The sequence below is a fragment of the Alosa alosa genome, chromosome 24, assembly GCF_017589495.1.
Source record: "Alosa alosa isolate M-15738 ecotype Scorff River chromosome 24, AALO_Geno_1.1, whole genome shotgun sequence".
Lineage (NCBI taxonomy): Eukaryota > Metazoa > Chordata > Actinopteri > Clupeiformes > Clupeidae > Alosa > Alosa alosa.
Genome location: NC_063212.1, coordinates 27,327,454 through 27,343,816, shown reverse-complemented (window position 1 = coordinate 27,343,816; position 16,363 = coordinate 27,327,454). Strand labels below are relative to the sequence as shown.

The 16,363-nt window shown below is 41.1% G+C and overlaps 1 protein-coding gene across 6 annotated transcripts in view; it reads right to left on the bottom strand.

The window, feature by feature from the left end:
• pde5ab (phosphodiesterase 5A, cGMP-specific, b) overlaps positions 1 to 16,363 on the bottom strand; it is a 107,264-nt gene that overhangs the window by 53,705 nt on the left and 37,196 nt on the right. For all 6 annotated transcript variants that reach the window (XM_048236576.1, XM_048236571.1, XM_048236573.1 and 3 more), the window contains exons 6-7: positions 16,231 to 16,320; positions 15,420 to 15,557 (exon numbers count right to left, since the gene is read on the bottom strand). In XM_048236576.1, the coding sequence (XP_048092533.1) occupies positions 15,420 to 15,557; positions 16,231 to 16,320 (228 nt within the window). The remainder of the gene's footprint in view (positions 1 to 15,419; positions 15,558 to 16,230; positions 16,321 to 16,363) is intronic.

Sequence of the window (16,363 nt, the reverse complement as noted above, 5' to 3'; positions counted from 1 at the left end):
ACACACACATCATATATGTACACATATAATAATAATAATACATCATATATTGCATTACTACTAATACACACACACACATCATATGCTGTACACACACACACACATCATATGCTGTACACACACACACACACACACACACATCATATACACACATGTTGCTGGCTATTATTATCATATGTTGCACACACACACACACACATCATATATGTACACACACACATACATCATATGTTGTACATATATTATTATTATACACACCTACACTATATATGTTACACACACACACATCATATGCTGCACACACACACACACACACATCAGTATGCACACACACACATTTTATAGTGTACACACACACACACACACATATTATTAATTATATGTTGTATACACACACACACACTCCATATCATATATAAAATACACACACACACATACATCATCATAGCTGCACACACATACATTATATATGGACACACACACACATCATATATGTATATATTATTAATAATATTAATATCATATGTTGCACACATATACACACACATCATATAAAGTTGCATACACACACACACATCATATGCTGCATATTATTGACACACACACACACTATGTGCTGCACACACACACACACACACATCATATGCTGTACACACACACTGTCATTGCCATCATATGCTGCACACACACCCACACACATCATATGCTGCACACACACACACTCACACACACACACACACATCATATGTTGCACACACACACACACATTTCATATATGTTGCACACACACACACACACATTCATATAGCTGTACACACACACACACACACATCATATGCTGTACACACACACACATCATATAGTTGCATTAATATTGTTCCACACACACTATATGTTGCACTAATACACTCCACATCATATGCTGCACACACACACACACACACATCATATATACACACACCTCCACACACACAATAATAATATTAATACCCACATTATTAATCATATATGTTGTATTGTTTTCACCCACACACATCATATATATGTGCATGAAGGCGCCCACACTATATGTTGCAGCTTATTACACACACACACATCATCATATGTTGCACACACACACACACACACACACACACACACACACACACACATACATCATATGTTGCATACACACACATTACACATCATATGGCTGGGCTTATTACCCCACACACTATGTTGCACACACACACACACACATCATATGCTGCACACACACACACACACACACACATGCACACACATACATCATATATGCACACACACACACACACATCATATGCTGTACACACACACACACACATCATATGCTGCACACACACACACACACATCATATGCTGTACACATTGGCTGTTACTACTACCATCATATGCTGCACACACACACACACACACACACACACACACACACACATACATCATATGCTGTACATACACACATACACACACACACACACACACACACACACACACACACACATATCATATATGGGGTTGTAATACACACACATCATAGGAAGGGTACACACACACACATCATATGTTGCACACACACACATCATATGCTGCACACACATACTATATGCTGCACACACACACACACACATCATATACACACACACACACACACACACATCATATGCTGTACACATACACACACACATCATATGCTGTACACACACACACACATTGGCAGGCGACACACACACACATCATATGGTATACACACACACACATCATATGTTGTACACACACACACACATCATATGTTGCACACACACACATCATATGTTGCACACACACACACACACATACATACACATACATATACATATATATATTATTATTATTATTATTTACATTTACATACTTACACTTACATTATATGCTATATTTGTTAATTTACATACACATATGACATATTTCATATAATTATACTATATACATATATATACTTCATAATTTCTCTTACATATATTTCACATTTCATATATATTATTATTATTTCATTTACATATATATTATTATTATTATTTCTATATTTATATATATTTTATATATATACATATATTTTACATTTACACACATACATATATATACACATATATATATATATTATTAATTTACATTTACACACACACATACATATTTCACATTTCACATACTCTACATTTCCTCTCATACATACATATACATATACTTACATACACATACACACTATATTTCTTACATACACATATACATATACATATAATATTATTATTATTATATATACTTTACATTCTTTACACATATTATACATATTACTATATTTGTTATTAATTTACACTTACACATATACACACATATACACATTTCATTTCTCATATACTTATATTTCATATACATACATACATATACTTTATATATTTACATACACATATACATATTATTAGTTACCTTACATATACATATTATTACTATTATTACACATTATATATACACATACACACACACACACACACATTATATAAGCATATAATATTATTATTACATTATATGTTGTATTAATATATTATTATTATTATTATTATTATATATATACACACATACACACACATCAATATATGTTGCATTAATATTACACACACACACATCATATGTTGCATACACACACACACACATATCATATGTTGCATATTATTACACATTATTATTATCATGTTGTACACATATTATTGACATCATAGGTTGTATATTACATACACATTATATATGTACACATATATACACATATCATATGTTGTAATATATATTACACACATATTATATAAGTTGCACACACACACATATTATTATTATTACATTTATATATGTATATACACACACACACACATCATATGCTGCACACACACACACACACATCATATGCTGCAATAATAATGTTCCACACACATCATATGCTGCATTGACACACACATCATATGCTGCACACACACACACACACAATTCATATCATATGCTGCACACACACACACACACACACACACATATGCTGCACACACACACACACACATCATATGCTGCACACACACACACACATCATGCTGCACACACACACACACACACATCATATGCTGCACACACACACACACACATCATATGCTGCTATTTGACACCCACATCATTTTACACACACACACACACACACACACACACATATGCACACACACACACACATCTATTCCCCCACCTCCCACACACACACATATGCACACACACACACACACATCATATATGCTGCACACATTGTTACACACACATCATATGCTGCACACACACACACACATCATATGCTGCACACACACACACACACACACATCATATGCTGCACACACACACACACACACACACATCATATGCTGCACACACACACACACATCATATGCTGCACACACACACACACACACACATCATATGCTGCACACACACACACACACACACACATCATATGCTGCACACACACACACACACATCATATATGCTGCACACACACACACACACACATCATATGCTGCACACACACACACACACATCATATGCTGCACACACACACACACACATCATATGCTGCACACACACACACACACACACACATCATATGCTGCACACACACACACACACACATCATATGCTGCACACACACACACACACATCATATGCTGCACACACACACACACACACACACACACACACACACACACATCATATGCTGCACACACACACACACACACATCATATGCTGCACACACACACACACACACACACATCATATGCTGCACACACACACACACACACACACACACATCATATGCTGCACACACACACACACATCATATGCTGCACACACACACACACATCATATGCTGCACACACACACACACACATCATATGCTGCACACACACACACACACACATCATATGCTGCTGCACACACACACACACACTGCACCCACACACACACATCATATGCTGCACACACACACACACACATATGCTGCACACACACACACACACACATCATATGCTGCACACACACACACATCATATGCTGCACATCATATGCTGCACACACACACACACACACATCATATGCTGCACACACACACACACACACACACATCATATGCTGCACCACACACACACACACACATCAATTAGTATGCCGTACACACACACACACACATCATATGCTGTACACACACACACACATCATATGCTGCACACACACACACACACATCATATGCTGCACACACACACACACACACATCATATGCTGCACACACACACACACATCATATGCTGCACACACACACACACATCATATGCTGCACACACACACACACACATCATATGCTGCACACACACACACACACATCATATGCTGCACAACACACACACACACATCATATGCTGCACACCACACACACACACATCATATGCTGCACACACACACACACACATCATATGCTGCACACACACACACATCATATGCTGCACACACACACACACACACACATCATATGCTGCACACACACACACACATCATATGCTGCACACACACACACACACATCATATGCTGCACACACACACACACACATCATATGCTGCACACACACACACACACACACACATCATATGCTGCACACACACACACACACATCATATGCTGCACACACACACACACACACACACACACACACACACACACATCATATGCTGCACACACACACACACACACACACATCATATGCTGCACACACACCCACATCATATGCTGCACACACACACACACACATCATATGCTGCACACACACACACACACACACACACACACACACACACACACACATCATATGCTGCACACACACACACACACCCACATCATATGCTGCACACACACACACACACACATCATATGCTGCACACACACACACATCATATGCTGCACACACACACACACATATGCTGCACACACACACACACACATCATATGCTGCACACACACACACACACACACATCATATGCTGCACACACACACACACATCATATGCTGCACACACACACACACACATCATATGCTGCACACACACACACACACACATCATATGCTGCACACACACACACACACATCATATGCTGCACACACACACACACACATATGCTGCACACACACACACACATCATATGCTGCACACACACACACACACATCATATGCTGCACACACACACACACATCATATGCTGCACACACACACACATCATATGCTGCACACACACACACATCATATGCTGCACACACACACACACACATCATATGCTGCACACACACCCACACACATCATATGCTGCACACACACACACATCATATGCTGCACACACACACACACACATCATATGCTGCACACACACACACACATCATATGCTGCACACACCCACACACATCATATGCTGCACACACACCACACACATCATATGCTGCACACACACACACATCATATGCTGCACACACACACACACATCATATGCTGCACACACACACACACACATCATATGCACACACACACACACATCATATGCCGCACACACACACATCATATGCTGCACACACACACACACATCATATGCTGCACACACACACACACATCATATGCTGCACACACACACACACATCATATGCTGCACACACACACACATCATATGCTGCACACACACACACACACATCATATGCTGCACACACACACACACACACATCATATGCTGCACACACACACACACACATCATATGCTGCACACACACACACACACACACACACACACACACACACACACATCATATGCTGCACACACACACACACACATCATATGCTGCACACACACACACACATCATATGCTGCACACACACACACACATCATATGCTGCACACACACACACACATCATATGCTGCACACACACACACACATCATATGCTGCACACACACACACACACACATCATATGCTGCACAATACACACACACACACACACATCATATGCTGCACACACACACACACACACATCATATGCTGCACACACACACATATGCTGCACACACACACACACATCATATGCTGCACACACACACACACACATCATATGCTGCACACACACACACACATCATATGCTGCACACACACACACACACACATCATATGCTGCACACACACACACACACACACATCATATGCTGCACACACACACACACATCATATGCTGCACACACACACACATCATATGCTGCACACACACACACACATCATATGCTGCACACACACACACATCATATGCTGCACACACACACACACATCATATGCTGCACACACACACACACACATCATATGCTGCACACACACACACACACATCATATGCTGCACACACACACACACACATCATATGCTGCACACACACACACACACATATATGCTGCAATACAATAATAATACACATCATATGCTGCACACACACACACACACATCATATGCTGCACACACACACACACATCATATGCTACACACACACACACATCATATCCTGTCACACATTTCACATCATATGCTGCACATTCATATGCTGCACACACACACACACACATCATATGGCACACACACACACACACATCATATGCTGCACACACACACACACATCATATGCTGCACACACACACACATCATATGCTGCACACACACACACACACATCATATGCTGCATTAATAATGACACACACATCATATGCTGCACACACACACACACACATCATATGCTGCACACACATCATATGCTGCACACACACACACACATCATATGCTGCACACACACACACACACATATGCTGCACACACACACACACACACACATCATATGCTGCACACACACACACACATCATATGCTGCACACACACACACACACACATCATATGCTGCACACACACACACACACATCATATGCTGCACACACACACACACATCATATGCTGCACACACACACACATCATATGCTGCACACACACACACACATCATATGCTGCACACACACAGGGGCTCTTCCTTCCTGTCTGCATTCGAGATTCCTCAAAAGAGGCAGAGCCACAGGGATTCAACAGGTAAATCTTACAGGGATTTACAATAATTACTTACACTCTTACACACACACACACATACATATTACACACATATTACACACTCTTTCAATTTCACACACACACTTTACACTCATATACTTACACACACACACTCTTACACAACACATTACACACATTACATTTTACACTTGCTAAAGAATACACACATACATTTCAAGCATACATTACATATTATTATTATTACATTGAGCACACATATACACACACACACATCATATGCTGCACACACACACACACACACACACACACACACACACACACACACACACACACACACATCATATGCTGCACACACACACACACACATCATATGCTGCACACACACACACACACACATCATATGCTGCACACACACACACACATCATATGCTGCACACACACACACACATCATACACACACACACACACACACACACACACTGCACACACACACACACACACACATATGCTGCACACACACACACATCATATGCTGCACACACACACACACATGCATGCTGCCACACACACACACATCATATGCTGCACACACACACACACATCATATGCTGCACACACACACACACATCATATGCTGCAATAATACACACAATATGCACACATATGCTGCATTGACACACACACACATCATATGCTGCACACACACACACACATCATATGCATACACACACACACACACATATGCTGCACACACACACACACATCATATGCTGCACACACACACACACATCATATGCTGCACACACACACACACATCATATGCTGCACACACACACACACATCATATGCTGCACACACACACACACATCATATGCTGCACACACACACACACATCATATATGCTGCACACACACACACACATCATATGCTGCACACACACACACACACATCATATGCTGCACACACACACACACACATCATATGCTGCACACACACACACACATCATATGCTGCACACACACACACACATCATATGCTGCACACACACACACACACACACACACACACATGTCTGCATTTCGAGATTCCCAATCAGAAAGAGGCTGAGCACACACACACATAGTCAATCACATTATGCACACACACACACACACACTTACACTTGCACACTCACACACACACATACATATGCTGCACACACACACACACACACACACACTCACACACACACACACACACTTCACATTAATTTTACACTCACACTCACACTCACTCACACTCACACACACACACACACACATACACTGTACATTATTAACACACATCATATGCTGCACACACACACTCACATTACATGTTGCACACACACATGCCATTACTAACCACACTGCACACACACAGATCTCATGCCACTTGGGTTAGGCAGACACACACACATACAACACACACACAACACACACTTCACACTCACACTTGAACACTCACACCACACTCACACTTTACACACACTCACACACACACTCACACACACACACACACACACACACACAGAAAAAGGAAAATAGTCAAAGAGCCTTCACACACAGTAAGCGCTCAAAGGCTGCTGTTCTTTCATCCTCAAATCAGAGGACCTCTTTCTTTTCTTTCCAAAAAGTACATTTTGTGCATTTGTGTGTGAGCTCAAGACCCCATTGGAGATCAGGTCAGTAGTTCCAAGAACTATAGCAGGAACCATAAGAACTTGGGCCAAACTGCAGGAACCACTCAACAAAGCTGCAAAAATGTACCCAATAAAAATAACCTACACATACAGCTAACATCACTTCACCATCCGTTAGCTGCCTGTGCCCTGGGTACACTGTAAAAAAAACATGGACAACCCAGGCTCCAGAAACGGACACAAAACAACTTGGTCCAACCTTGCCCATAAAAACATCACAAACTGTTCCAGCAAATCACCAACGCTGAGCGCGTTTGGGACAGTTTCAATTGCACGGGAGGAAGGGGGAGGGAATAGCAAGCTAGCTCTGTTTTGTTTGAACGTCAACAGAAGTGATGTTACCCTGCATCGCTAGAACCTTTACATCAGTAGCCGTTCCTATTCACTTTCCATGTTCTGTGCTAACATTAGCTAGCTAGCTATCTCTGTCAACAGGCAAATGTAATTATTTTTTCCGTGTCCAGAGAGTGTTTTATTGACATCACACACAAGCAATGACAATGAAACAGTATACTAAATTATATGCATCTTCTCGTATTGCTTATTCAAAGAGAAGTTTATGTTGTGACAATCGATGACAGTAAAACAGTAAACATCTGCAGTACACTCTGCTTATTCAAAGAAATGTTTTGGTGTTACGGACACGTCTATTTAGGATTTCAGAACTAGTGCCATTCCATTCTATTGGCAAATCACTTTATGATTCAGCTTGATAACTAAAGAATCTTTGCTGCCATCATTCATACACCTAGAGGTCAAGGATCAAAGGTCTTCACACTGGGTTTTCTCAGAGCCTGTCTGTTTGTGTGTGTGTGTGTGTGTCTGTCTGTTTGAATGTGTGTGTGTGTGTGTGTGGAGTGTGTGTGACTGTTGACTGAATGTGTGTGTGTGTTAGTAATGGGCGAATGTGTGTGTGTGTGTGTGTGTGTGTGTTAGTAATGGGCGATATAAACGATATGTGATAAACAAAAGCGATAGCGATACAAAATTGGCCAACGATATAAATATTAATTCTATTGCACTATCGCAATAATGCATGTTGATGACGCATCTACCTGCGAAATTTAGAGCCACGAGCTGCAACTGGCTGCAAACAGCAACAAAATGAGTCAACATGACTGAAAGTGAAACGGAGGAGCTGGTGCAACATCCATTATGTGGACGTGGTTCGGATTTAAGCCGTCCGACGAGCAGCAGCAAACTATACCCTGTAGAGGAGAGGTGGGCAAACTACGGCCCGCCACACACTTTAATCCGGCACGCCAAGCATTTCATTTGGTTATCATAGACTGCTTGCAATTTTTCCTGCGATAGACGACGTGACAGACAACAGGGGCAGCCGTGGCCTACTGGTTAGGGCTTTGGGTGTGTAACCGAAGGGTTGTCATTATTAGCATTTAAATTATATGAAACATTAAACATTCGCCCGCCGGCCAATTTTCAAAACCCAATGTGGCCCTTGGGCCAAAAAGTTTGCCCACCCCTGCTGTAGAGTGCGTGTGGGGTAATCTGTTCTACCCCCTGCTGTAGAGTGCGTGTGGGGTAATCTGTTCTATCCCGTGCTGTAGAGTGTGTGTGGGGCAACAGGTCTGTTATACCCCCCCTGCTGTAGAGTGTGTGGGGCAACAGGTCTGTTCTACCCCCTGCTGTAGAGTGTGTGGGGCAACAGTTCTGTTCTACCCCCTGCTGTAGAGTGTGTGGGGCAACAGTGCGGTAATCTGTTCTACCACCTCAAAATGAAATATGTCATTGAATACCAGCATTGCCAAGCTTTTTATTTGTTAAAGTCTCTGCAGCTAGTGTACTTGAATTTTATTTATCTGGAATATTATGTTGTATATTTTCATGTCAATAAGACAACTGATGCTAAAGCCAGTAAGTTCCTTAATGTGTTGGACAGTTTAGAGCTAAAAGCAGCATGTTACAGGACCCACCCACAACCTTGGCAACACCCTCGATCTAGTCATTTCTAGAGGGATAGAAGTCACAGACTTATCAGTAAATGATATAAATATGTCTGATCATCATTGTGTATCTTTTAATGTAGTACTACATACTCCAAAATTCATCCCTAAATTGCAATCAAATCGCGACTTTGGACATTAGAGCAGAACAGCAGTTCATAGCTCTTATAGACTCCACAAATTTAGATATTTTACATCATCCCATTGATCAAATGGTAGAGGCTCTCAATCGAATTAGGGCCTCTGCTTGACAGAGTGGCACCCTTTAAAAACTAAAAAAAGGCCCTGTAGCAAACTGACACCTTGGATGAACGAAAATATCCATGATCTAAAAAAGATCATGTAGGAAAGCTGAGAGAACATGGAGAAAAACTAAGTTACAGGTTCACCGTGCCATTCTCTAAAAGAAAAAAATTGCAAATTATAATAGAGCTATTCGAATGAGAGGAGGAACCACTTCTCTAAGGTAATTGCTGAAAAACAGTGGAAACTCTAGGGTGTTGTTCTCTACCATTGATAGGCTATTGCATCAAACACCTTTTGATACACTCAGCCAGGCATCCTCTCTAAGATGCTAAGAATTTGCAGACTTCTTCAAAAACAAAGTCATTTCTATAAGGGAGGCTATTGGTAACATAAAGTAATATGTTTGATAGTACACCCAAAAACAGCCCCCAAAAATTAAGGTCCTTTAGCACTATTACTCAATCTGAGCTTGGTAAAATTATAACTCAAACCGCTCCTCAACATGTGTTTTAGATCCAATCCCTACTACATTCCTCAAAAAGTATATGATAGCTTAGCTCCCTTTTTTTCTCAAGGTAATAAATACCTCATTAGAAACAGGTATATTTCCAACTGCTTTTAAAACCGCTGTTGTGAAACCTTTACTTAAAAAAGTCAAATCTTGACCATACCAATCTGAGCAACTACAGGCCTATATCAAATCTATCGTTTTGAGCAAAGTACTTGAAAAGTTGTTTGTAATCAGTTAAATACCTTCCTCAACGAAAACAGTATCCTTGAAAAAAAATCCAATCAGGTTTTAGATCAAATCACAGCACAGAAACGGCTCTAGTAAAAAATAGTCAATGATCTCAGACTAGCTACCGACTCAAACAAAGTCTCAATCCTTATTCTTCTGGATTTGAGTGCATTTGACACCATTGATCATAGCATCCTAATTCACCACCTTGGCGAAGTGAGTGGGTCTCTCTGATAATGCTCTAAACTGGTTTCAAACCTACATTACTGGCAGAGATTTTTATATCAGTCTAGGAGATCATGTATCTGAAAAACATGACTTGCCTTTTGGTGTGGCCCAGGGAGCTGCCTTGGTCCCCTGCTTTTTTCTCTATATATGCTTCCATTGGGAAACGCCATAAGTCAGCATAATGTAAACTTCCCACAGCTACGCAGATGATACCCAATTGTATATCTCTGTGGAGCCAACTAACCCAGATGGCCTTTGCTCCCTCACTGCATGCCTAACCTCCATTAATCAGTGGATGAGCAAAAACTTTTTTGAAACTAAATGAAAACAGAGGTACTTCTGGTTGGACCAAAACTAAAGCGAGATATTATTCTTAGTAATCTGGGGAACTTGGCACACCAGGTGAAATCAAAAGTAACAAGCCTCGTGTCATCCTAGATGCAGAGTTAAGTTTTAAGCCCCATATCAGTAAAGTTACTCAGACAGCCTATTTCCACTTGAGAAACATTGCCAAAGTGCGGCCCTTCTTAACTCAACAAGATGCAGAAAACTAATTCACGCCTTTATCACTAGCAGGTTAGACTACTGCAATGCACTTTTCACTGGTCTTCCCAAAAAACATCTAAAGAAATTGGCACTCATACAGAACTCTGCGGCTAGACTTTTAACTAAGACTAAGAAGAGAGAACACATCACCCCTGTGTTGGCTGAACTGCACTGGCTCCTATTTCCTATAGAATTGATTTTAAGGTTATGTTAATTACTTACAAAGCTCTGAATAGCATAGCACCTTCATATATCTCTGAGCTTTTAATATCTTATCAACCACAAAGGAAACTTAGATCATCCAATTCAAATCTTTTAATCGCACCCAAAGTGCTCCACAAACAAAGTGGAGAAGCTGCGTTTATCCATTATGCCCCCAAACTATGGAACACCCTGCCTCTGTACATCAAGCAGGCGAGTTCAGTAAATATTTTTAAAAAAGATCTGAAAACATACCTGTACAGGAAAGCTTTTAGTTAACTCATCTTATCCTGTAGACTACATTTTCAGATTATTCTACATCTGCTACTATTGAGGGCTTAGCCAGCCAGAAGCAGATGGGCTCCCCCTATTAAGTCAGGTTCTGCTCAAGGTTTCTTCCTGGAATATGGGAGTTTTTCCTTGCCACAGTTGCCATATGGCGTACTTGTGGGGGTAAAGGGTTAAGGCTGCCAGTCTTATGACATGTCATTTTCTATATTTTTGATATGTTGCTGAGTATATCAACAGCAAAGAAAAGTGATTGATAATGACTGACTGACTATTATTGTGTTACATGCTTCAAATGTAAAGCACTTTGAGCTGCATTCTGTGTATGAAAGGTGCTATACAAATAAAGCTTATTATTATTATTATTATTATTATAAATTACAGTTTTGCACACTAAATGTTCTCAAAACTACTGAAAACTAAAATACTACGTTTCTTTCTTCCTTTTTTAAAAAATGTATGTGTGTGTGTGTGTGTGTGTGTGTGTGTGTGTGTGTGTGCAGGGATTAAAGTAAAAAAAACTTTAATCTTTAAACTTTAAACTTTAAAACTTGAGCCTGAACTTTTTTTTATGTGGGTAGTGGGTCATCCTGTGGCAGCCCCAAACCATAGGACTGCAGGACATCTTTTAATTCTAGCACAAGTGCTGAGGCATTGGATATATTCATTTTCCTGCACGCCAGGTGTTGCGTTTTTTTACTGTATTCTCATCTTCGTCAAAAAAACGAACGAGGACATTGAGGACTTGTTCGTGTTGGTGGCTTCATCGACATTTAAGGAAAACATGCAGTTTTTTAGCTTTTTCGTAATACGTCTTTTAAACTCTGGTGTTATGCCGTGTGTGTTCAAATAGCTGGCATGGAGATTAGATACTGACAGTTTAGTCCAGGGGTGTCCAAACTTTTTGACTCAAGGGCCACATTGGGTTTTGAAAATTGGCCAGCGGGACACACAACAAAAAATAATGTGTGTATATCTATTTTTTAAGTAAATATATATTTTATATAATTTAAATGACAAAGTAATTTTGTTGTAGAAAATTAATTTCTTAAGAAATACTGTTCATTTGATGTTTAATTCATTTATAAATGGTGCACTGTCACTTTAAGACTCTTTTGCCAGCTCCACTCAATAGCCTATGCTGTGCCTATGGCTTGTGCCCCTCTCACAGTTTATGAGTGGTCAGTAGTGGGAACTACTGTTGCCATCGCGATTTCCTTTTTAAAAGTGTCTTATTTAAAACGGAGATATCATTAATCAACAATGACAAGCCAGCTGGAACCTGCCGCTCTCTCCCTCTCATGCCCGCTCAAATGCGTTCCCAATTAAATGGAGTTGCATAACGTAGTTAGATCTGCTGCAATGGAGATACTATGTATCTCGATGTAACAAGCTTTTTTGACATTGACATTGCAATCGCTCTCTAAGAAGAGTGTAAAGCAGTTTGCAGTAGCCAAAAGTTACTCACAACGTCTTCTATCCCTGGAAAAAGCGGGGGAAAAAATAGCGAGCGCCTATGATAACCTAATTAAATGCTCGGCGGGTCAGATTAAAGTGCGTGGCAGGCTGTCGTTTGGACACCCCTGGTTTAGTCAAAGCAATTTTGTCTTCAGCTATTTTTTTGCATAAATTCACCAGGGGTTGGGCGAGCTTGAAAGACAGATCATTCTCTCTTCGCGATGAACGTGCATACGCCAGATTTTCAAGTCACACACGGGTCAGTTATTGATGCCCGGTACATCAGCTGTGGTTGTTGCTCCCGGTAAACGCTGTTGTGTGTGGGGAGGCCGAACAGCAGCTCTGTGAGCGGGTCTGACTCATGTCGTGGAAGCACTTTTCTGCCGCTAGTTGCATACTAGCTTTCTCAAGCAGAGTGCAGAAGCACCCGGTTCTCTCAACTTTTACACCAGCTACTAAAAGGCCAACTGTCCTTCCCTATCTCTTCTATCCAGGTCCAGGGGATGATATCTTACCCCAGACCCGTTCTTTTAATTGGCTAATATGTTAGTTTGAAGATTTTTTTTCTTGGCAGCCGACGCAACACCTCGAAAAGCCGATGGGGATGAATGCTGGAGTCTTTTTTAAATATAAGATTTTTTTTCTCAGCCAAACGCTGAATGCTGGAAATCCAGCACGGTGCCGGAATACTTTAATCCCTGTGTGTGTGCGTGTGCGTGTGCGTGTGCGTGTGAGTGTGAGTGTGAGTGTGAGTGTGAGTGTCGGCGTCTTGGCGTCGCGTGTGATAGCAAAAGTGTGGTAATTGCGTCGCGTCGTGTGTCTTACCATATTCTCTGCATCTGTGATGAAGATGGCACATCTCTGGGCTTGCATGAAGGAAAGGATGGTGGCTGCAATCTTCCTCAGTAACGTCTCCAAACACTGCTGCTCCTCAAAGATCACACTGGCAAGGTCTAGCAGGACCTACACACACAACACGCTTTTTTACACTGCATGAATACTTTACACAAACACAAACACACACATTCGTTAATTGATGTCTTTATCTTTTCCATGATATATCTTTCTTAGATGTTGCACTTTAATTAGATACTTAGTACTGAAATATGTGTGTGTGTGTGTGTGTGTGTGTGTGTGTGCGTGCATGTATCCAGGTAATTTCTAGGTAGGTAATTTGTGTGTGTGTTTGTGTGTATGTGTGTGTGTCTGTGTATATGTGTGTGAGTGAGTGTGTGTGTGTGTGTGTGTGTGTGTGAGAGAGAGTCTGTGTGTGTGTGTATGTGAGAAAGAGTGTGTGTGAGTGTGTATGTGTGTGTGTGTGTGTGCGTGAGAGAGAGAGAGAGTTTGTGTATCCAGGTCATTTGTGTGTGTGTGTGTGTGTGTGTGTGTGTGTGTGTGAGAGTGGAGTGGGAGTGTGTGTGTGTGTGTGTGTGTGTGTGTATGTGTGTGTGTGTGTGTGTGTGTGTGTGTGTGTTTGTGTGCGTGAGAGAGAGAGTTTGTGTATCCAGGTCATTTTGTGTGGGTGTGTGCATGACAGTGTGTGTGTGTGTGTGTATGTGTATGTGTGTGTGTGCGTGTGCGTGTGCGTGTGCGTGTGCGTGCGTGTGTGTGTCTGTGTGTTTGTGTGTACACATGCCTGGTTGCGTCGGTTCTCCAGCTGTGAGGTCTCGTACAGCTGTGCATTGTGTAACACGATTCCTGAAAAGGCCAAGTAGGCGGAGAAATCCTGTAGAAACAACCAATCAGAGGAGCCCAAACAGTCACCAACC